The sequence below is a fragment of the Oreochromis niloticus genome, linkage group LG7 (genome assembly GCF_001858045.2).
Source record: "Oreochromis niloticus isolate F11D_XX linkage group LG7, O_niloticus_UMD_NMBU, whole genome shotgun sequence".
NCBI lineage: Eukaryota > Metazoa > Chordata > Actinopteri > Cichliformes > Cichlidae > Oreochromis > Oreochromis niloticus.
In genome coordinates this window covers 35,028,745-35,053,252 of record NC_031972.2, presented here as the reverse complement: position 1 = coordinate 35,053,252, position 24,508 = coordinate 35,028,745, and the positions used below count along the sequence as shown (strand labels likewise).

Genomic DNA, 24,508 nt, shown 5'->3' with positions numbered 1-24,508 from the left:
GTGATGTCAGAGTTGCTGGAGTGATTTGATGTCTGTCCTTCTATCTTCCAAGTTGGGTGATTATCTGCTTCTCTTCTTTCTTCAACTTCCGGGTTGGACTACCCTTCAGTCGTTGCATGGATCAGGGATTTATTCTGTCCCTGGGCTGGAATCCATGTAGGGGGTCTCAACAGAGTCCCCCTTTTTTGCCAAGAGCCTTTCCGACCTCCTAGGCTCTTCCGCCACCGCACACTGGTTCCCGTGGTGCCAGGTCTCGCTGTTCCCTTTAGCTGGACTGGGTGTGAGATCCTCTCCACCACCTCGAATTCTTTGGTCCAGCTTGGGCCCGACCTCTTCCTCTTGAGCCCTTTCCAACAGACCCAATTCGCCTCTGGCACTGCATGCTCCTGGTGTCTGTACTGCTTACAGAACCATAACTCCCTCGCTCCACCTGTAACTGAAAAATGAATCTCCCCAGAAAACCCTCTTTTGACACATGGACCTCGCCGTGCATCACCCCCACACAATTAGAGATGCACAAGAAAGTTGCACATGCTCTCAAAAATTCCCAGGGCTTCTCCCTTGGACTAACTCTACTTACAGCCTGTAACCATTTCATAAGAAAACATTAGCCAGTGGTTAAATGTTAAGTTTGTTTAACTCCCAGCTCCACCTGGAGCCTGTATCCTGGAAGACAAATCTGCACTGTAAAAAAAAAACTGTAGATTTTACGGTAAAACGCTGGCAGCTGTGGTTGCCAGAAATGTACCGTAAAATTACGGGTGAAACATTTTCTTCTTTAACGGTAAGAAGGTATTGTTATTGTTGATTTTACGGTTAAAAATAGTGCTAGGGTCAATATTTTACCGTAGAAGAAAATGTTTTAACTTGAAGAAAAAATAATGTTTTTCCCTAAAATTAACATGAAAATAACATATAAAATAAAGTTTGTGCCACAAAACACAACATTTTTTCCCTGTAAAATTAACTATCAAAAAATAATAAAATACAATTTTATTCTGTAAAAATTGCCAGAATTTACTTTAAAAATGCATTGCAGTTTCCCTTTTTAATGGTTATAAAAAAAGATTAGAAAACTTCCCTGTAAATATTATAGTGAAACACTTTTAACTAGTATGACTAAAAGGGTGCTAGTTCTGTTCTGTTCTTTGAGAGTTAATGTTTTATGAAATAATTTACTGTTTGAATAAATAATTTTGCTATTAACACCATTTTACTTCATAATTTAATATGACATGACAAACTATCATGAGTGTTTACCTCATGAAATATGATCACCTTTCACTGTTCAATTGATAGTATCAATTATCAACTACTTTATTTAATGCAAAAAAATATTTTGTGAGTATAAGTAAAATATTCAGATAGCTTAGCAGTTCATTTGCTGTTATCAGATGATACAAAACCTTTTTTAGACTACAGTGCTTTTAAGTGTTCTACTCTGTACGCTTAATACACAAACCATGATTTTATTCAAATTACTAAATGTAACACAAAAATGTCCACCTTAAATTTCCAAAAAAGTATTTTATTTAACATCTTTGATGTTTTGAACATCAAACGTTTACATTTTTACTAAACAAATCAGAAATAGTTACTAGTTATCTCCATGACAGTAACAGTATGGAATCACAGAATTCTCACAAGTTCTGTTCAAACTGTGCAAAACCAGTGCTGTAAGTTGAGCACACATTATATTTCACATTACCTTTAGCGGACAATTCAGACACCTTCAAGTGTTTTTGGTGCTGTTCTCACTACATAAATGTCAGTACACATAGAATCTTGACTTTTCAAATGATCCGAATACAAATATAGAGAATGAAACATTTTTTCTATAATTGAAAGAAAATCTGAATTGAAGAAATTACAGGAACAAGTTTAACCCACATATTTTGCACACAGAACTGAGCAGTAAAGCTGAAATGTACATCTTCAAACTGCATCAGGTAACAAACAAAAACTTTACACTTGTTTTGAGAACTTCAACTGCAAATTTTTGGATAACTACAAAATGCCAGCAATGTACATGCAGCATACTTTTACACTATTGGAATACAAATATCTTTAAAACTGGGAAAATTAAAATCCAAGAAACAAAATAGCAGGTTTACCACATTTTTACCATATACATTTTTCAGATATAAAACAGTGAATCAAAAGTAGAACATGTACTTTTACAAATTGTGTCTAGTAAAACTTCACATTGTTAAAAACTTCCCACTCACAGTCAGAAATGTAACAATTGTTTCAAAAACAGAACATCTGTAGAGTATGTAACATAGTATACCTTTATCACTTTGTCTCAAACAAGAGGGGTAGGACTAGATCCACTCATGGTCAGCAATGTCTGAGATGAGAGTGAGGACTCTGGGATTGACTGAGAACACTTTTTTCTTCTTGGATTCAACCTTGGTGCCTCTCTCAGGATTTATGGAAAAGAAACACCTTTATGAAAAAAAGGGCGAGAGAGATTGAGGAAATTAACAACCTGAGGTGGGATATCAAATGGCCAAGTTTGATAAGCACAAAAATAAATCCATAATAAAAGAAATTTTACCGTTGAAGGAACTCCAGTGTTGATCGTAGTTCCACAGGGTAGTGTATGTTAAAGCAGTAGTAACTGCCAAACATTAGGCAGATAGCAGAGGTGAAGGTTGCGATGCGGTCGTTGACAATCTTCTTGTCAATGCTCAACATGAATGTCTCAGCAGCGAAGCAGGAGGAACCTGAGAATTAAAACAACAACAACAACAAATTAAAAACTTTAATAACAAGAACTTTAATGTCAGTCATATATACAAATACAGAGATACTTGTTACATGCATCATAGGATGAGTTATGTTACTAGCTGAACTTATATGGTTGTGTTAGCCAGTGTATTAGTGTGGAAGCAACAGAACATGAAACTAAACAAGCCAAGAGTACAAGAACGTGGCAGTTACAACAGGAAAAACAAACAACAACAACAAAAACTGTTGAATTTTGCTCTTTCGGCTTACCGCAAACAATGATGAAGGGTGTTGGTGGTACTTTCTCCATCTGAACATCTTCTGCAAGGCTTGTCATCTCAACGCAGTGGAACAGAAGCTCTTCCTTCTCGTCAAAATGAGCCAGTAAAAGAAGCATCATCTCAATGACTTCTTGCAAGCAACCACTGGACTGACCTCTTTCAGTCTGAAGTTTGAGAACAGCATTCAGGACTTGCTTGTGCTTTTGTGCATCAACATATTTGAGGAACTTTAACAGACGTGCACCCTTTTTGTCTACATTGGCAAGGAAGGTCTCCATCAGATTCACACCAGTCAGTTCTTGGAAATGTGCAGTCATACCAACTTCATTGAAGAGAAAGGGCCATTCCTGGCATAGCTTCTGGATGCTTGCCCCTTTATTGATGTCTTTACGCTGCGTGTAATAGGTGCACGTGACTAGTTCTTTCACAACATCTGTACTATAGTTATTCTTTTTAAACAGCTTCTTCATTTCTTCTTTTTTTTCAAGTTGACTCTCCACAGTCTCAGAGAGTGGCAAATGCTTTGGCTCCCAGCTAATACAGCCATATGTGTCTTGAACCCTTGCTTTTTGTTCAGCTGGTATTTCGTCTGTGTCGTTGCCGTCATCTGATATTGCTTTGCGTTTTTTTACCTTTGGTGTGTCAGGTCGCTTGACATTTTCAACTCTTGCCTGAAGTTGCTTTACCAGGGAATGATATCCAGGTCCAATAACATCACCATCAATCACATCTTGAAGAGACTTGGGATACTTGGCCACCATCCTTTTTGCTATCTCTGTAGTATTGTGTTTGGTTGGATTCTTACAAATCTTCATCATTTCAGAGACCACAATCCTTACCATTTCTCGTCTTTGTCTTGCGCTTGGTCTTTTCTGTCTTTCCAAGTTCTGTACCAACTCCTCAGGGAGCCTCTGCCATGGTATCTCAAATCTCTCTACCCAGTTTGGTGTACAGATTCCTGAAGGTGATGAAGTAGTGGTGGATGATGTTGGTGAAGAAGAAATTGAGGGTGGAGAAAGAAGGACATCCACTGGAGAGGAATGTACAGCAATTGGTGTCGAGGTGCCAGAGACTTTAAAAGTACATAAAAAAGAGATATGAAAGCATTAAATCATTTTTTCTGTTATGTTAAATTCTGCACTGCATAGATACATTTTGAGATATTAAGGTTACACAGTGTGGTCAAAACTTAATAATGCAATTTGTCTGATAGATTGCATTTTGAAACTCAAAATGTATTAAACTGCCCCACAAAGCATCCAAGTTTTATTTACACAGAAAGCATGGTTAAATAATGATGGTCACATCATCAGACTCAGGAACACTCATATTCTAACTATTTCCAACTTCAACAGCCCTCTGTGCGTTTGGTGTGGTGACAATGTTTTACACTTACCATTTTGGGTCCAGGCAGCCACTAGTCTTCTGGCTTGTATGGGCTTGAGCACTGGCAGCAGGTCATTTTCTGTAATGTACTTTAAATCATCTGTGGTTTCTGCACCAAGTGTTTTCAAAGTATCTTCTACTGACTTGAGAAGTTGATCAGGAAGGTCCGGAAGCACTCCTGCAATTGCATCCCCTATGTTCTTTAAGATAAGCACCTGCGATTCAGCCATATCTGTTAAGACACACATACAGTTTGGCTCTGGCCCAATGACATCAAGGCATTCAGTCTGACAAGACGCTGTGCTTCAGTGGAACAATCTGGTGTCCGTTTTTTACGTAAGATGATAACGGCCACAAGTCAATCAGTTCACTGATGAGTCTGCACTCTAATCTCCCAGTGTCATTTTTTACAGCGTACATGTGGTAGCAAGAAAGAAATTCTGCATCATAAACTCTCATGAGAAAATGAAGAGCAGACTCATCTTTAATAAGAATGAGGAGAAGTTCACCAAACTCCATTGACTGATCAAACTTAGTGACAATAAACTGACCCTTCCTGTAAGTAAGGCCATTATACTGAACAGCAACTGGAATCTTTGTATTACTTTCAGTAAAGCCAAAATGTAGGACTGCGTCTTTAACTTGCTCACTGTAAAGCTCTGAGTAAAATGGTGAGCAATCTTTTATTTGCAATGCTGGAGGACTCACTGACCCAGCAGAAAGGAAGGCCTGAAACATCTGATGTCTCTCTGAAAGAGTCAAGCACAAATTTTTGAAATTTTTCAGATGCCTTGCACATCTTTTGAAGTAGCTGTGTTTGCTCTCAAAGCGCATTGTCCACAGCCTGATGAGAGGGCCAAATTTTAGGAACAGCCCTGGATAATGTCGTAAGTAATGGTGTTTAGGTCTTAAGTTGATATTAGGAAACAGCACCTTTCTGGTTTCCAAATACTCTTGGATGAGAGCATCCAGATAAGTAACCTGAGCCTTGGAAATTTGCTGAGCACAAATTAGGTCAACAATGTCCTTAAGCTGCAACGTTAACTGCCACACATCATCTTGAGAGTTCTGCACTCTGTCTCCAATTATGAGAGGTAAAAGTCTCAAGAAGTTCCAATTTTGAACAGCTTGTCCACCAAGTTTCAATGTTTTTGGACTGACCTCACAAGGTTTGGATGAAGCATCTGTTTCTTTGTATTTAAATTGCTTGATGCGCCTGTTCAGAATTGGGTAAGTGAACCATTTATTTGTGTTGATGAAGTACTTGAGGTAAAGAGCAAGATCGTATGAGAGGACACCCTCAAAGATGTCATGACCGAGACATGGGGGCATGCCAGGTGTGCAAACATCAAAGCTTTGTAAAGAATTAAATACAGACCTGAACTTTATCCCCTGAACTTCTGACACGTCTTCTCTTTCCAGCTGTTCAGTGGCAGATCTATACGTTTCTGGGGTCCGCTGAGGTCCACACACTGCTGGATCAGCACCCTGAAATTCAGTTCGAGTTAACAGACAATATCTGCATAAGTACACTGATGAACTGAAATTTTCTGTAAAACCCCCAATACAATGAGAGCCCAGGTTGTCTCCAGCAATGCAGTAGAGCGCTCCTTTCACAACAGGTTTGTCTGCCACTGTTATCCCATTCTCCTCTAGTACCTTCAAATCAGTCAGGAGTTCTGAAAAAACATTTTCATGGCCAAATTCCTTGAAATCCTTCTCCCTACACAGTAAGACTAGCTGCATATGATCAGCATTTGACCGGGCATGGGGGGGGATGTTGAGTAGAGAGAAGTACACAGCCAAAACCTTGTGCTTCTTTTTTGCAGAACCAAGTGGGTTCACTACTTCAAATGCATCCTGGTATAGAACCAGCTTCAGGCAATGTGGATTTTCCTGAAAAAATTTGTTTGACACAAACACGTTACCATCACAACAGTCCCTGAGAACATCTGGTCTTGAAACATTATTAGGATCCACTGATATGAGACCTTGCCAAAAACTTGATTCGAGCATACTCTTCAAAGTATTTAGCAGAGGAACATAATAGGCAAATCTCTCCATCCTGTTCTCGTCCCTGCCCAAAAACACTTTTCTGGGTTCAACATACTTGAACACATCTTTAAAGCACTGAACTCTTGAATAAGCAGTTCTCATGGGCCCTGTGTGACAAGCTGAGAACAAGTCAGATTGTTTTACTGTGTCACAGATTTTTATAATGTCTTCATCTGAAACTGACATATCTTTTAGAAGTGAGCTTAGTCTATTCAATGTATACATCTGTCCCAATTCATGTATATTTTGTATTTCTTCAACAATGGTTTGAATGGTAGATGCTGGCAGAAGATGCTGTCCCTGTAGTTTGATGTAAAACATACATACATTTCTGAGATACAGGTCACTGAAATTAGACCCATCCATACCAGGGTCTTCTGTATCTGATACACTGGCACCTTCCTGTATGGTGGCACTTGTAGATGGACTCTCTGACTGAGTATCTTTGTTTAAACCACAAATCACATTTTCCAAACGTTTGTGTTTTCTAGACATATGGGAGGTAAATGTAGATTTTACAGAGAACACACTTTGGCATCCTCTCACTGGACAAGTTACATGCCGTCCCTCTTCTATGTGTTCCTTTAAGTGAGCAATCAAAGCTTTAGTTCCCTCACATTGGCGTTCACAAAGTGAGACAGTGCAATTCAAACCCATTAAGGTAGCATTCTGAGAAACAGTTGCGGTACCAGTGTGGTGGGGGTAGAAGTGAGACTTTAAAGCAGCATATCCAGAAAACACCTGCTTACAACTTACTTCAACACATTTAAAAATACACCGGGGTTCATTACGATGCAGTCTGCAATGCAAAACATAAGCTTTCACGGACTGAACCGATTCTCCACATATGCTGCAAAAATACATAGTCAATATGACACAGCTGCCAGGCTAGCTAACTTGAAGCTTCAGCTGGATGTCAAACAAGGCGGGAAAATCCAGGCCGCATTTAGACAAAGCATTCAAATATAGCTATACTAATTAGACGGTTTCCATTAATACACCCGTCTCCAAAACACGTCTTAAAACGCACACTGCTGGTTTTGCAAGATCTTTTCAGCCTAATGTAGCTAACGCTACTGCTAGAAATGAGCTTAAGCTAACGTAAATTTATCATTTGCGCCTTCACTGCCTGCAACACAATGCTGTCGATAAATAAACCAAGTTGGATTATTTTCTTACCGTAGTAACTGAAGACGAGCTGTGGCAGACGTTAAATTAAAAAAATGAGAAACAAGTCCACGAAAATGAAGCGTGCTGCCGTAGTCCAAAGCAAAACTTGTGTGGAGCTGTACAGACGTTGTCTGCGGTGGAGCCTGATGCAGTGCGCTGATTGGCCCGTTTGAAATCAGGCGCCTTGATGTGAAATGGTGCTCTAAACTTCAGGGGAAAACACCTAGTTTTGGGAGGAGGTGCTTTTAAAATCTTTTTTCTTCATATGATAATTAACTATGAATAAATAGAACAGACAACAGATTATTATTTTAACACTTTTGGGATTATATGAATTCACTCAATAATATAGTATGTCTATCATTAGCTGTAGGTCTCTCAAGTTGTTGTTGGCTTTTACATTTTAAGCTCATGGTTTATTGAGTTCAACAGAATGTAGATTTAACAGCTACAGCCCATATTCTTTACAAAAACTACATCCAAAAATTGCAATAATACATTTCTAGTATGAAGATCTTGGGATATATGTACCTGTTATATTACAATTTGTGGAAGAATATGCTGTATTAAATGTGCTATGAATCAAGAATGGATTTAATGTAAAGTGCTTTGGGCTTCTTGAAAACCGCTATCTAATCCATTCTTATTATTATGTGAAATTAATGCAAAAATCACAAAGTCATATTACAGCATGCATCCATTGCAGCACAACCATGCTTACATTCAGCAATTAAAACCTGTATTTTTTTCAATAAATAAATGTAAAAAAAATTGTGTTTGCCTGTTCTAAACTTTATTGGAATCTTCCGTTAAAAAAACTATGCAAGAGTGATTTACAGTAGGTTTATGTATTTTTTTCAGAGAAACAATGTACATATTACGGTTTTTCCACATTACTTTATTTACGGCAATTTCACATCAAATCAACAGTTTTAAACTGTTTTATAGTTAACAGGTTTTTCCTGTCGTATTTTTACTGTCTTTCACTGTTAAATATACGGATCTTTTTTACAGTGTGTTAAATCAAACTTCACATTTGCAACCAACTATAGATCAGAAGAATAATAAAGTATTCAGCATAAAAGACAAGTATCATGTGCAGGTTTTCTCCAATCAGTAAATCACAATTATTGCCCTAATTTGCCCCAAATCATGAATCATCCCAATTTATTTCACAATTTAATCGGCGACTTTCCTTAAGCAATGTCACTCCGCTCATTTTATCACTATGAGCTCAGTAGTGGCCAGCTAATGAGCCCATATTAAACTATTCCATAAACACTGCATCTCTTATTTGTTTTCTCATGTCACTTGTCTGTTTTCTGCTGAATCCTCTACATGCACTCTTAGAAAAACAAACATTAACAACACAGATGGACAATCCTGGTGGTCAGGCGCAGGTCGACAGGTTCCAGAGGTGCTAGAAAAGGTCCTAAAGTTAAGCCTGCTGTAAAAGGAGTGACACTGGTTTCAACACAGGATGTGTTTGACATTATTTTCACTTCTCCCCTGTAATAGTCAACATTTTCCCAACAACACAGTGTAATAGCATAATCAACATATAGCCTGTAAACACTGTTCCCTTCACTCATAAACCCAGTAATCCTGTAGTAGAAAGAACATTAACCATTAGTGTGTCCTGCTGTAACTCACATAATCAAACACATGATTAACTCTCTGCTGTAGAAAAGAAATGTAAATATTAACGCTGCGCACAAGCCCATGAATAACACACCCCTGATAGATTCAGAAACACAGAAAGTGGCATTTCAAAGGTTAAATCATCACGCAACCTATGCTGCTGTCATCTCCCTGCTCCTGTAAAAAGAAACACATAAATTCATCCACCCTTTTGTCCTGTATAGGTGGAAGTTAACCTTGAGTAATGGTCAAGTCTTGTCAGCTTTTGTCAGCTTTTACCAGTCAGTCAGTTTTTCACCCATTCATTCATTCATTCATTCATTCATTCCGTGATTCTTTGCTGATAGTGGAATCGATCGTCGCATTTCGTTTCCACGCTCAGCAAAATGACGTCATTTCAAAAAGAAAAAGAAGAACTTTAGATGGATTCCCTCGCTGAATCCTTTTTGGGCAGGGACTCTCATTTTCTAATTGTCCCAAATAAGCGGCTTTCTCCTGAGCCCATTGTAATTTTGGAGAAACTCACTTGCAACGGTTTTCTCAACATGTTGTATAGTGCTTTTAATCCCCGTCGTGCAGATCTGCTTAAAGAAAAGAAATTCACAAACAGAAATCAGTGCACTGTTCAAAAACAAAAAATAAAATGAAGAATAACAGATAAAACTGAAAAACAAAAGTAAAAACAAAAGTAAATAAAAATACAGAAGCCTGGTCCTAGGACTTGTCCCAGAATATTCTTTTTCTAATGGGTGAAAACACACCAAATCTAAAACTTGGTGCCATGGTACAACCTTCCCCATACATCAGAAACACAAAACAAAACAAAAAACAAAAAATCTGCTAGTTTCACTCATTTAAACTCCGACTGCAGGATTCTGTTCACCCCTGTTATCATGTTCCCCAAAATAATACTAATTTAGTCGTCTATGTATCACTTCTCAACCCACTCAATAAACCAGACAGGATGACAGTAACAGTATTGCCTACTTAAAATTGTGTTTGGTCCTAATGAGCTTCATTGCGTGTGTGTGTGTGTGTTAGTCGGGTTAATACATTTTCTATTTCTGTGTGTCCTTTTATGTACCTTCCCCCTTTTTTCTGAAACAAAACTCCATTCACTCCAAATTTTGTTTCAGAAACATCTAAATGAAAATCTCTGTCATACTCAGGCACAGCTAAACCCCAAATGCTTGCAGGTTACCCTCGGCAACCACGCTGTGTGTTATTAACCCCTTCTACAAATATCCTCTGTTGATGTGTAACACTTTATGTATGATTTTGTATTCTCTGTAGTGCATATCACGTGCATGTGTGGTGTCACCTTTCCATTTTCTCTAACAGTACACTTGCAAACCTCAGTGCTTGTCTTCCTCCCCCTTTTGTGGTGGTCTGGACACTTTGTCAATTCTCCACTTCAAGGCAGTTGCTTGTCTCCCTGGATTCCTTAACCCAATTTGATTCCCCACACTAAAACAGCATTCCTCTTCTTTCACTCTGGTCCTCTCTCTCCGGTCTTCTCTCCCACTTTGCCGTCCAATCGCAGTCAGTTCTCTTCATCTTTGTCCCGTGTATGCTCCCACTGTCTCTTTCATTGCCATCTTGCTCCAAACACGGCAAATGTCGAACTCCAACAATCTTCTCAAAAGTCCTTCACACACAGTGAGGTTGCAGCATGTTGGAAACGCATCTCCATTCATCCAATCAAGATGATGGATCTTCTCTTTCTGATGCCGTTTGCCCAGAGTGCTGCTGGACCTCTCTGCTCAGGACTCTGGTATTGTCTCTTGGACTGCTGTCCACTGTTGATGTTCATGCTTGTGCTTCTGGAACTGCACTCTGTGTCTTCAGGGAGAGATTAGCTTCTTTGGAGCTTGCTTTTTCAGGATGCGGACGGGAAGCTGCAAAAACAATTCAGCCAAAAATTCTGGCTGGGTGTTTCTTTTTTTTTGTTTTTAATTTCTAATGATCTTAACCTATAATTTTCTTCCGACTGCTGCCCGTGGAGAATTGATCCAGGTCCGTTCCCCACCTGTAATCGACAGACTGAGAGACTTTCATTATTCACTGTGACTGCAGATATGTTAATTACTCCTAAAGCAACACATCTCCACTTATTCCGTTTTGAACTCTATTGACTTTAAACCCCGAAAATAAAATTTTTATTTGTTCTTAACCGCAAACACAAAAATCTTCTTGATGTCGTTATTAATTATTTTCACCCACAACACTCCAAATTATGTTTTCTTTTGTGTCCAGCAGGGGAAGAAGATGACCTGTAGTGTCACTGCTTCCCCCAGTTGGAGACAATTTCCCACTCACACTTCCACACTTTTTCTTTTCTTTTTTTTTCTTTCATTGTTTTCTTTCATTTTATTTTATTTTTACACCCACACATTAACCTGTAAACTCACTCCTCTAAGCTCATTTTCCTTTCACCCCAACAGCTCTCATACAGTCAGCAAACAAATTCTCCATCCATCCTTGAGTACTTGGTCACCTTTAAATGTCACTGTTAATTTTATCAATTTATTTATCATTACCTTAACACTAATCCACTGTTTAGTTTTCTTTATTTATTTTAGTTCACTTTCTCCTATTTGATCACTTTGATTTCTTAACTATTATTATTTCACAGGAAATCAGCTAATGTACTTTTTTCTCCCTCTTTTGTCATCAAGGAATTCACACACACTCAGAGCCTGGTCACTCGCCCCCACCTTTCTTTCTCTCTCATACACACACACTTTACTCCTCCTTTGTTCCACCTGTGAACCCGCCCCTCGAGGCTGGCTCACACACACCTCATGCTTCTCACAGTCCCATTCAAACTTTCTGCAAGACACCTTCTCTGCTGATTCAGGACAACGCCCTGATCAGCACAAAGAGCGGGTGCTGTCCGCTCTTGTACGCCTCAACCTAACTAGGACAATTAGGCTCACGATCTTCAGATCGCGCCACATTTGCCTCACGAATTATTCAAACTGCGCCACGGACTGGATACCGCAGTTTCTCTTCCCCATAAAAAATAAAACCAAATTAAACCCCCCAATTGACTTCACAGTTTGCAACAATTCGCGACACGGCCTCCTGCCGCGATTTCTGCACACCACAAACACACACTTTTAGACACAAATTCTTTTTGTTACTTTAATTGACTCCCGTACTTCAGACGAGACGCCGACTCTAACGGCGCTTTCACACACACAACGCAGTCTACACACACTGCAGTCAACGAAGCAACTTGCCCCCACTCTCATGCAGGTTATCAACCGTGACTAGGATCCAACACCTAGCTTTAGTTATTTAAGGCGTCCCCGGTGCCTAGGTAACCAGCCTGGATCTCCTGTCCCACAGGTCCTACCCCCGCGTCCGAGAATAGGTGGGGCAACCAAGCCCGGAACACACACAGCCCTGAGCTGGCGACGAGGCCTTAAGCCCCGCTTTCTAACTAATAGTAACACACGTTTCCTGCTTTAACGCACGAGGACGGATCACGCACCGCCACTTTTTTCCTAATAACTAAGACGGATCACACACCGTTTCTTTAACATACTGAGTGAATTTACACTGAGACACGCTGAACTTACCGAACAGATAATTTAGGCTTTAAACAATATGCACGGTTCGAAAATAAACAGGTGGTGCTTACCTTTTAATCATGTGAGCTAGCTCTCTGTTCGCCTCGTTTCACGATCTCAGCTCTGCCAATTCATCCTCTCTGGGCCTCGAGCGAATCCCGGGGTTTCGGCACCAAAACTGTTGCGAAATCAGTTTTGCCCCGGTTCTTTTATTCGTCGAGGGATCCAGAGATGGCACCGGAACTCAGTAGTTCTTTTCACAAAACCTTTATTCATCTTTATTCATCTTCATTTAAGCATGCACTTCTAGAAGGGAAGACGAGGCCGGTGTCCCTCTGCAACAATCTTCACCCCTTTGTTAGTCACAGCCAGCTTTATAGAGGCGACCCCATCATAAATCCCCCATGGTGTGCTGGAAACTCTGTATGTCTGTGTGTATATGCACGAGCCTGTGAATGCCTATGTGTGCGCGTACCCATGTGTCTATGTGTGTGCACGTGAGTGAATGTATGCGCGTAGGTGTGGGTGCGTAACAGTTAAAGCACTGTGTGTGTGTGTCTCTGCGTACGTGACTTCCTGGGGGTCATAAAAGTAACCTCACCCAAGCTACACCAAATTCCTTTAGACCACATACAAAACAGAATTAACATATTACAAATATTGAGACCACCACTCTGCATCCACTGGGTCGTTGGCCTCTTGTTGTTTTACATTTACAGATCAGGTGGAGAGTCTCCTGCAAGCCTACTTCTAAGTTATGGCAATTATGAGTTTTTATTAAAGGTACAAGCATCAGCATCAGCAACCCCCAACTGTAGCTTCCTGTCTCCTTATGACAGCAGACCCCCAGTGTCAATAAATTCCTTTCCCTCTAAACAATTACACAAGCTCTCAAGCCTACAGCTAAGCCAAACTGAAACACAGACCAATCCTTCCTTATTACTGTGATCTAGGGCTGCCACAAACGATTATTTTGATATTCGACTAGTCACCGATTATTTTTGCGATTAGTCGACTAATCAGATCATGCATCCATTGGATGTAAAACGTACAGCTTATTTCACCAGCATGCATCTGCTCTTAAATAACTATCATTAGCTTACAGCTTTAAGTGTTTAAGGTATGTGCTAACTAAAATTAAAGACAAGATGATAGTTTATTAAATTTTAATGACATTTGTAGTTTGTTTGGTGGAGTTTAAAAAACTCAGCCGTCTGCTCCTTGCTATCTAAAATATAACAGGACACCGGAGTATATTCTCGAGCATCTCACACTTCTGATAATCAGTTGTCTGCTTGACGTTTATTCAGCTGTGTAAAAACTATAACTTTAATCTCAGCCAACCCGATTTACTCAGGAACAAATAAAATACTAAAAAAAGCCAAACAATATCACTTTTAAGTTATCTAAGTGACTAATATATCATGTTTAACCTGAGTAGCGAAAGACGGCGGTGAGTTTGAAAACGATTTGCCGGGAGTCCGGTGTTCTCACTGGCTCTAGTGAGCCGTCAACCCCAGCTAGCTATCGAGCTGGTGGGTAACAGACGTCTCCGGAAACGTCGGAGCACTTTTGAAAATATGTGATGTCTTGATAAACTGAGCAGATATTTGAGGTTTACACAGCTATATTCTCGCCTGAAAATATGTTAAACGTTTATTTTGTGACCCAGAAAGAATAATAAGAGTGATATTAAAACTAACTAGCTGCCGCCATTGTTGAAAACTGAGCAGGGCCGCGCTATGAATTCTGGGACACAGCTTCTTCTTCTTCGGGGTTTAAAGGCAGCTGGCATCCTTGTACATGCAGTGCTGCCATCTTCTGTTTCAGTCCGTCATTACACTCTTAAATCCTACTACTTACTGATGCGTCTTTTGGGATCTTACAAAGCTTCAAACGACGCGTCGACTATTAAATTAATCGTCGACGATTTTAATAGTCGACATAATCGTGACTAGTCGACTAATCGTGGCAGCCCTACTGTGATCTAAACAAATTTAACACATTACATTCTAATAATTATTTTCTTGTACTCACAGTACCTAGACCTGGGGTACAGACTACGTTTGGGGAGTGTGATTGTGTCTATTTATGTCTGTCTCCACGTCGGGTGAGTGCTGAGTAATTGCATATGAGAGCACGAGGGTGGGAATGGATGTTTGTATCTGTGTGTGCCTGTTTGTCTGTGTCTATATGTCAGGTCGGGTATCAGACGCCACCTCTCTAGGGACATCTCAGGCCCTCCAAGGTATGGAGGCCTATCTCCCCCACCACTCCACCTGCCGGTGGCTGACGCCCTCAAACATCGGTGCATTATTGGTTCTTGGTGTCCGGGGCTGGGCACTCAGGTATGTACCGGCTCAGTGCATACCTGGTGCAAGCCTGGCCCCGACAGGTGCCAGGATTGTCGGGGCCTGGCACCTGTTGCTCAGTCGGGCCCCTTCGGGGGTGGGGTGCCCTTGGCCCCTGGGCCTGGGGATCGGTCACTCTGGCACAGCTGGCTGCTGGCGGGGCTCACGGGCACGTCACTGCAACCCCCTCTGACTTCTGCTCCGTGGCTGCTGGGTGACCCCTCATCTGGGGCTCTCCTCAGCTCTTTCCAGGAGAGTGGCACGGTTGCCCCTCCGTTGGTCTTCCTTGGACTCTTGCGCTCTGGATGTCTGGAGCCTGGATCTCCTCCATACCTGCTTCATGCCCTGGAGGATGGGGCTATGGCTCCCCACACCCTCTAGCAGATCATTACATGAAGGAACCTTTTAAAAACAAGCGCGCTCATGCTCACAGGTGTACACACGGGTGCTCACACACACAAACTGCACCCTTTTTGGCTCCTACCTCAAAGCACACTGTGCGCTGTCGATCCTACGTGCTGCACAATAATATTCAATATTTAGTATTTACTGTTATATACACATAGATTATCATGATGATGTTGTTTATTATATTGCTCTCTTTTTTGCTTGTTTTCTCTTCTTTCTTTCTTTTTTCTCTCTCAACAGGTGATCCAGGTGTATATATGTATTTTTTGTCCCCCCACCTCTTTTTTGTTTTGTGCCCTTTATCACCGTTCCTCTTCCCCGCTGTTTTTCTTTCCCTCCCTCTCTTTCTTTCTCCCTTTCCCTTCCCCCAGTCATGTCTGACCAATACAGCAAGGCTGGGATGGTCCATTTGGTAAAGTAAATCCGTTGGGCATCTTTCTTGGACTTTAGACAATAATTCTGATGGCAAAAGAACCAAACGGGACAGCAGCAAAAAAAAAAAAAAAGATTCAGTTCAGCTGTGTGATTTTTCCTCATGTGTTTCGAGCTCTCCTGATCACCAGCCTTTGTATATATTGTCTCAGGCTCCCATTATCAGTGTTGGTCATCTTCCTTTCTGTGGCCCAAGACTAGTGTTTAGTCCCAGTTTGGGACTAAACACATTTTTCAACCAGCCATTCCGACCTCATGGGGTCGTCTGGATGATGAAATATATCTTCACTATTATTAATTTTTTAGTTTTATTTTACTTTTTTTCATTTTTTTTTACCTCATAATAGTATCCTGTCAACATCAATTTCTTAACAAAATGCCTACTAATTTTAATTATTGCAACAACTTGATAATTATTGGTATTTGTACATTGTTTTTAATAGAAATTATTTATTATACAATGATACTATAAACACATACCTTGTTTTTAAAGCTCGCAGCTTTGCTCCATATTTAGAGTATGTGGCGCTGTATACTTGACTCACTCTGCAAACAAAACAAAATGTTGGGGCAGCATCGAGGTAACTCCTTATTGAGCTGCGATGCAACACTAATGTAAAAATGTAAAATCCAGCTGCAGCAACATTTACTTTCAAAAAAGAAAATCACATTTGATAAAAACCTTTTGATAATTTTGGTTTCTAACATCATTCTTACATTAACAATATATTGTTCTACTATTTTCCTTTTCTTGTTTGTCTTCGTTAATGCCTGATTTTGTTCACCTGATCCTTATTAACTTGGTTCTCTCTGAGCATTTGCTGTCTGTAAACTTGGTCCTTCTCTAATTGTTACATACCCTGATTTTTTTTTTTATCAAAAGGCTGTCAAATTCCCCTTTTTTCCTTTTTTATATTTGCTTTGCTTTGTCTTCAACTACTTCTGAGATATTTCAATTTATTTACAATTGTTCTGTGAAGAACTCTGTTGAAAACATCTTAAATAAATCCAACCAGCACAAACCCGTCTTTTGGTATTAAAAGATTTAATTTTTTTTGCTAAAAAAAAAAAAAAGTCCAGGGTCAATATTTCCAAATAAAAGGTGTGGTTACACTAATTTTTTTACGTTATTGGATTTGTAGGTGTTTTCCTCAAAATGCAAATGTTTTGGTATATTAGAGTATTTAAATTGCACCACATTTAATGCTCAAGAACAGTATGTCTTTTTGTGCACCTCATGAATAAATGTAAATTTAGTGTAAATTTGTCTTCATTTATTTGAAATACCACAGGAGATGTTACCAGAAAATGCTGGAAACATGTTCCCAAAGCTTTGGTTCTTTGCTGTCGTCAACCTGAGATATTTTTGATACTAGAGCTCTGTAACATGTACTGATAACAGCCGAAAACCTCAGTGCAACACGCTTTTTTTCTTTCCTTTTTTTTTTTTACTCTACACAGGAACCGCATTGTCCTAATTAAAATATAAATGATTGCTGATGCCTGCTTATATAGGAAAATATTAATTTTGTACATACAGACACAAATCAGTGTATTGAGATGATCGTATCACAAACTGCCATGATCCTGTGTTAGATGGATTCTCACACCAATGGGGCAAAAATTTCTGCTGCTGCTTGAGTAATTTTATCATTTCTGTGTGTTTGGACTTTTAAAAAGTTTCACCTTAATATCTGTCTTATTGTCGTATTTATTTGGGTGTGCTGAGTGCATTTTGAGCCTTCACAGGAGAGCACGGTCCATTACAAGAAGCTGTTAAGCAAAGTAACAGGTGGTTTCTGGCTGTATGTTAAGTTTTTTAAAGCAGACACGTCTGGATTGTGTGTGTGATTGTGAGGAAAAACACTCTCTCTAAAGGATTGCTTTAGCGACATTAACTCCTGCTGCAGCACGAGCCCGTGAAGGTGTACAACTGATAGAAGTCTGTTAGGAGGCACGGAAGAGAGGGACAAAAGTTTGTGCTGTGTTTTATTTTATTCAAAGCACAGATTAAAAAATTGGCCGGTCTGGAAATAAAGACCATTATAATGTGCATGCAACTTTTTTCCAGGGTGTGTGTGTGTCTGAATAATGTTATTTCACAATTATTTATTCAAATCAGTTTTGACACTTATTTTTACTACATTTTTAACAGTGAAAACGTGTATGCGTATGTATGCCGTTCATTATCCTGGTATGTTGCTCCTGCTCTTCTTCATCCTCCTCTGGTTGACCTACTGCTGAATTTGGCCCAGGAGAGACTTTATGTATGGAGGCAATTACGGCAGAAGGCCTATTGAAATGTCTTTGCCCCTACACCTAATCCATGAGGCCAAAGAAGTCACAGGAGCCCAGAGGCCAGGACGTGGACATGGACCCAAACACAGATTCGTTCATAGGAAACTGTTAAGAGATTTTGTTTAATGTTTTATTAAATAACATGCTTTCCCTAAATAGGTTTGCGAATGTACAATGATGTTCATATATTTTATACTACATGTATCTTGTCACTACACATGCACGTGAGCCTTGCTGACTTCTAAAAATGACTGGCATAAGGAGGTTGCCACAGGAAACCTCACCTTTGCTGAGTTTGCTGAGTCTGCCGTTGGGAACAGGAACCAACTGGCTTCTGTTTCCCTTAAGATAGGCTTGACCAGTTCCTTACTGACAGTTGAACGTATATGTTTTATGCTTTGTAAGGAGTGGTATGTTATCTCTTCCTACATGTGTCTGTGACGCAAACATGCTTGAGTATAAATAAAGCTGACTGCAAAGCCTCGGGGTGAGTATCGCCCGATCACTCACCCGTGCGCACGTAGTTCTCTGAACAAAACTCTGACTGTTTTGTATTCCTTCAATGTGTTTTATAATGTCTTACCACTGACAGAAACAGCAGTAAGGTAAACAAGGTAAACGTAATTTAGAAACAACGAACACGAAGCAGAGGCGGCCTGTAACTAACGTGAGGTTAGCTGACGAACTGGCGGAGAAGACAGTGAGGGCTCCGCCCTATACCGCCAAGCCACAGTCGCTGGATTCTTGGCTCCCGTGAAGAGATGTTCATTTTCACATCAGAGTTTATTGAAGATTAATGTTGTTGTTGTTGTTTTTTAAGTTTTTGGTTTTTTCAAGTTTGATTCTGTCAGTTATGCCGTACTGTGATTAAATTAGAACTGGCCTGGTGTATAAAGTATGTCATGAACACTTTTATGCCTGAGATCATTAAAAGCGATTGAATGATTTATAAAAATATTTTTGTTCCAGCTGTTGCTTCAATTTGTCCTTAATACTTATGCTCACATCTGTGGTGGGACACGAGGAGAGGATCTGAGAACTGATAAATTGTAAAAGTGTGTGCATATGAATGGAGCTCGCTAACTAAGCTAGCTAACATTAGCTGATCCGATGACTCTACTAAATATAGTTAATTTAAAAAAAAATGAATAAATAAATAAACTAAATGGCTTTTCAGGTGCTAATGTCATAGACTGCAAACTGCAGTCTAGAAGTTATCACTTGGTGGTTGATTTAGATTTTACTCGGGTTCAATGATGATTTCTTTGTTTTGAACTGATTCCAGCTGTTTAATTACAACTATTTAAATGTTGAAGAGGAATTTTAACTTTTACAGCCAAGGACAAGAAAAGACTAGACTGACTTACAAAAAGTGATGCAGACATTTATTAGCAGTACACAAACTCACATTTAAAAAAAGAAAAACCAACACATAAAGCAACATCATCTGCACAGCTCTTGATATGCTACACAATCTGCAGTGAGAATGCCAACAGGAAGAGGCGTAGACAAGACTCCCCCACCTGAAATTGGAGGTCATTCAGCTGTAATCAACCAGTAGGTCCTGCACCATTAAACAGCTTAGTAACAACTGTTGGTTTTTAATCTGCAGTAATACACAGTGTATTTGTTGTGAGTCAGCTCAGTGTCTGTAAGATCTAACGTAGATTAGTTTGAAGAAAAAATGACATTTACAGAGTCACAACAATAAATCTATCTTCGTTATTATTCTGCTAACATGCAGTTAATGGAAATTGAATTGCTGTATTTTCAGCACTATAAGGTGCTCTTAAAATCCTTTAATTTTCTCAAAAATCGGCAGTGTGCCTTATGTATGCATTCTGGTTGTGCTTACTGACCTTGAACAGATTTTATGTGGTACACGGCGCTCAAATCTGTCAAAAAATGTTTTAGTGTGACTTTGGTAAGCTACGAAGCTGCACCGCTGGATGGATTGTTGGAGCATTAACGGCTATTGTAGTCAGGAGCCTCGTGCAGTAATCTGGGTCCAAAACTCCGTCCACTCAGGTCCCAAAGTCAAACGAAAAACTATCTAAATTCTTTCATCTGTAATAAAATGATCAGCATTGTTGCTTTACCAAGTGTAACATTTAAGTTTAACACCCAGGCATCCAAGAAAATGGAATTTATTAAATTTAATGGAATTAGGTGCTAACTTCCTACTAACTTCTATCATGTTTAGGTGCTATATCACCTAAACATGATATACCATGTTCTGTCTGAGAGATTTCTGAAAAAATTCAAACATACAGCTCTGCTATCACTTCCAACATAAATCAAGACAGAAAATTAAACAGCAGTGACGTTTGTAGGGTTACTGAAGTTGGGCTAGTTGGTATATAATGATGTACTACGTGATCGCTAGCGACACAGCTATGTTAGCATAACATAAACACAGTGAAGCTGGAGGATGAAGGCTAACTTTTTTCCACTCAATAAAACATAACATGAGGGTTCCCGATGGTTAGAAAAAATGCAATCGCATGGCAGGATGCTGTAAACGGACCAAACTTCAGTCAGGAGAACACGTGAGATAATCCATCGACAATATGAGGTTAGTCATTAATTTACTGCAACAACATGGGAATAGAGCAGCTGCGAGAGAATTCAACATTAATGAATCAATGGTACGGAAGAGGAGGAAGCAAGAAAAATGACATGAATAAAGTTTGACTTATCTGACTGTTTTCTTTTGCTTATTGCGCCTTATGGTCCGAAAAATACAGTAATGAAAACCCAATGAAAGTACTGCAGGTGTATAAACACTGAGGATAATAAGAGAAATGTAAAAATCAAACCAAATACTGAGCGTTCAGTCACGTCATCAGTCTTCAATGTCAACACTGGAAACAGCAGGAGGAGGCTTGCACTTCATCCTGTTGTTGCTGCAGAATCGTGATTTTGTTGCTTTTTAAGTTTTCTGTAAATCAATAGACCACTGACAACAACCACCGCTGTAGAAGAAACTAGCACACCAATTATCAGTCCAACAAATCCATCTTCCTCCCATCTGTCCTCTCTGTGTCCTCCTGATGGATCTGTAGGTGAGAAACAGGTGTGAGGGACAGGAAGGGGATCACTGAAGCACAGACCAGAATCAATTTCCTCTTCAAACTGCACACACTGAACTCAAACTCACCTGGAGGAACAACACTTAGGTTGATGATATTTATGGGGTCAGTCGTCAGCCAAGTTCTCTTCATTCGAGTTGTTCCTGTCCTCTCGATAATACGACACTCATATGTTCCAGCATCACTAATCATCACATCCTTCAGCACCAATGAGACGTCTCCATCTTTCATCTGGCTGTCCTGCAGGTCCACCCGGCCCTTAAAGGATGGATCCTGGTAATCTGAATGAAGTTGGTTGTCCCGGTATAAGATCACATACTCGTCCCTCTTCAGGTCAGGCCTGCTCCACTCTACAACTAAGATCAGGATGTTATTGTTTGGAGCTCGACATGGCAGAGTGACATTCTGTCCAGACTCAGCTGTGATGTTTTTCTGCTCTAAAAGAGGAAACAACACAAAGTAGAGGGGTTAGAGCAATCATTGTACAACTGCTAGCTTCTACAAACAGCCAATCACAGTGAGGATCAGAGAGACCACTGTTGGGTCAGTGTACCGTGCCTCTGAGACTGTGCTGAGACACAGCAAACTTTGTGGCAGTGGCACATAATGATGAGACATTCCGGACGAGTTGGTTACTGTGGGGTCCAGGTATCGCCTCATGCTACAGGTAATGACACTGACCCAAGCCAAAAGCAAAACAAATATTCTGTGGTGGACCACTAGAGGGCTCCACTCACACCCAGAGTTAAGGAAGTGTGTTCCTGTGTTGTGTGGCGCGAGGTGTGCAGTTTTGTGTTGGAGAAGAATAAAGAAGGAGTGAGAACTGAGAGCTCTGTGTCGTTGATGCTTACCTCCACATTGGTGACCCCTGACTCGAGCATGCAACGGGCCGCAGATAACGCTGACTCCGCTATGGATGCATCAGCGGCCACCGGACCTCCGCCTCCTGTTGCAGCTACGTTCGCTGTGGCGCTGAAACTGCCGGACTTTTGGCTCCATGACCCCCCATCATGGTTCGTTCACGTGGAGGCTCAGTTCGCCCTTCGCGGCATCTCGGCTGACGACACGAAGTATCACCATGTGGTGGCCTCGCTCGACCCGCTGGCCACCCGTCGCGCGATGACGCTCCTCCGGGACCCACCCGCCCAAGGGAAATACGCCGCCCTTAAAGAGCTGCTTCTTCGGCGTTATGCCCTCTCCGACGCTGAACGAGCCGAACAGCTCCTCAACCTGTCAGGCTTGGGTGGCGGTTCCGCGCTCGAGCTCATGGAGTACATGCTGTCGTTGCTCGGGCCGGATGACGGGGGATTCCTCTTCGTCCACCTCTTCCTCCGCCAACTACCGGCCGCCGTGAGAGCTGTCCTCGCAAACTCCCCGCTTCTGCCTGCGAAGGATTATCGCTCCCTGGCTGAAGAAGCGGATCGCATTCTCCTGGCTAGCCGCACTTTCGACGTTCACGCCCTGGCTACGGACTCGCCGGCGGCGCCTTCCACGCCTCCACCTGCCTCCCCCGGGGCATCCGCCCCCTTGCTGACGGCAGGGATTGCTACACGCCGGCACCGCCGAAAGAGCATCTGTTTCTACCATCAGCGTTTTGGCGACAGAGCGCGTCGCTGCCTGCCGCCTTGCGCTTTCACGGCCCAGGGAAACGGACCCGCCAGCGCGCCGTAGCAGCCGCGACCGCTGGCAATACAGAAAGGCTGCTCTTCATAGAGGACTCGCGCTCCGGGAGACGTTTTCTCGTGGACTCCGGCTCACAGAAGAGCCTCTTTCCCCCTACCGCTGCCGACGGACTAGCAGCGAACTGTGGACCGCAGCTCATGGCAGCTAATGGCTCTCCCATCAAAACGTTTGGGGAAAGGTTGGTGACTGTTTGTTTTCATGGCCGGGATTTCCAGTGGAACTTTGTTGTCGCCGCTAGCTCTGTACCTATTTTAGGTGCTGATTTTCTGTGTGCTCATGGACTGCTTGTCGATGTTGCTAACAGACGTTTAATTGATGCTCTCTCGTTTTCTTCGCTACCCTGTTTTACTCGGGCTGCCGAGCCCCTGTTTCGGGCTAATGTAGTGACCTCCGGGGATGCTTTTCAGCGTTTGCTTTTAGAGTTTCCATCGCTGTCTGTCCCTAATTTCTCTAGCACGGTAACGAAGCATGGGGTTGAGCATTATATTCCCACGGTTGGGCCCCCGGTGTTCGCGCGCGCGCGCCGCCTCGACCCCGCGAAACTGTCCGTCGCTCGGGAAGAGTTTGCAGCCATGGAGCGCCTTGGCATTGTACAGCGTTCGAACAGTGCATGGGCCTCTCCACTTCACATGGTGCCCAAATCGGACGGGCGGTGGCGGCCATGCGGAGATTTCCGCCGTTTGAATAATGCCACGGAGAATGACCGTTACCCCATCCCCCACATTCAGGATTTTTCTGCCAATCTCGCTGGAACGTCGATTTTTTCTAAAATTGACTTGGTGCGGGGGTATCACCAAGTTCCCGTGCGCGCCGAAGATGTTCCTAAAACCGCTGTCATTACCCCCTTCGGCTTGTTCGAGTTTTTGCGCATGCCGTTTGGCCTGAAAGGTGCCGCCCAGACCTTTCAGCGGCTGATGGACTCCGTTTTGCGTGGGCTGCCGTTCGTTTTTGTTTATCTGGACGATATATTGGTGGCCAGCTGCTCAGTGAGCCAGCACGAGTCCCATCTGCGCCAGGTTTTCCAGCGTTTGGCAGCGCACGGCCTGATCATCAACCCTTCCAAGTGCCAGTTTGGGTTGCCTGTTCTGGATTTCCTCGGGCACCGCATTTCCGCTGAAGGTGTGGTTCCGTTGCCCGACAGAGTCCGGGCCGTTTCAGCTTTTCCGCGTCCTACATCGGTTAAAGCGTTGCAGGAGTTCTTGGGGATGATAAATTTTTACAACCGTTTTCTCCCCAGAGCTGCCCACCTGCTACAGCCACTCTATGCCTTAAAAGGTAAAACAGCCAAAGATCCTGTTGACTGGCTGCCGGAACGCATCCAGGCGTTTTCCGCAGCCAAGTCTGCACTGGCTGACGCCGCCCTGCTGGCCCACCCGCTTCCGTCGGCGGAGATCGCGCTG

General features: G+C 41.7%; 2 protein-coding genes across 6 annotated transcripts; both read right to left on the bottom strand.

Moving 5' to 3' along the window:
- Nucleotides 1-1,507: 1,507 nt before the first annotated feature.
- Nucleotides 1,508-8,070, bottom strand: LOC106097714 (uncharacterized). 5 transcript variants are annotated; one of them, XM_019361369.2, is made up of 6 exons: nt 7,635-8,070; nt 5,779-5,888; nt 4,411-4,632; nt 3,004-4,086; nt 2,561-2,729; nt 1,508-2,448 (listed from the first exon to the last, which is right to left on the bottom strand). In XM_019361369.2, the coding sequence occupies exons 3-6, from the start codon at nt 4,628-4,630 to the stop codon at nt 2,325-2,327; spliced, it is 1,596 nt and encodes a 531-aa protein (XP_019216914.1). In that variant the 5' UTR covers nt 4,631-4,632; nt 5,779-5,888; nt 7,635-8,070; the 3' UTR covers nt 1,508-2,324. The 5 variants fall into 5 exon arrangements, 3 of the variants coding, with proteins under 3 accessions (XP_019216914.1, XP_019216915.1, XP_019216912.1); XR_002062832.2 differs by lacking the exon at nt 7,635-8,070 and having other exon boundaries at nt 3,854-4,086; nt 5,779-7,502; XM_019361370.2 differs by lacking the exon at nt 7,635-8,070 and having other exon boundaries at nt 3,004-4,044; nt 5,779-7,490.
- Nucleotides 8,071-20,991: 12,921 nt separating this feature from the next.
- Nucleotides 20,992-22,121, bottom strand: LOC112847475 (programmed cell death 1 ligand 1-like). The gene is made up of 3 exons (XM_025909186.1): nt 21,979-22,121; nt 21,494-21,862; nt 20,992-21,392 (listed from the first exon to the last, which is right to left on the bottom strand). The coding sequence occupies exons 1-3, from the start codon at nt 22,028-22,030 to the stop codon at nt 21,226-21,228; spliced, it is 588 nt and encodes a 195-aa protein (XP_025764971.1). The 5' UTR covers nt 22,031-22,121; the 3' UTR covers nt 20,992-21,225.
- Nucleotides 22,122-24,508: the final 2,387 nt, after the last annotated feature.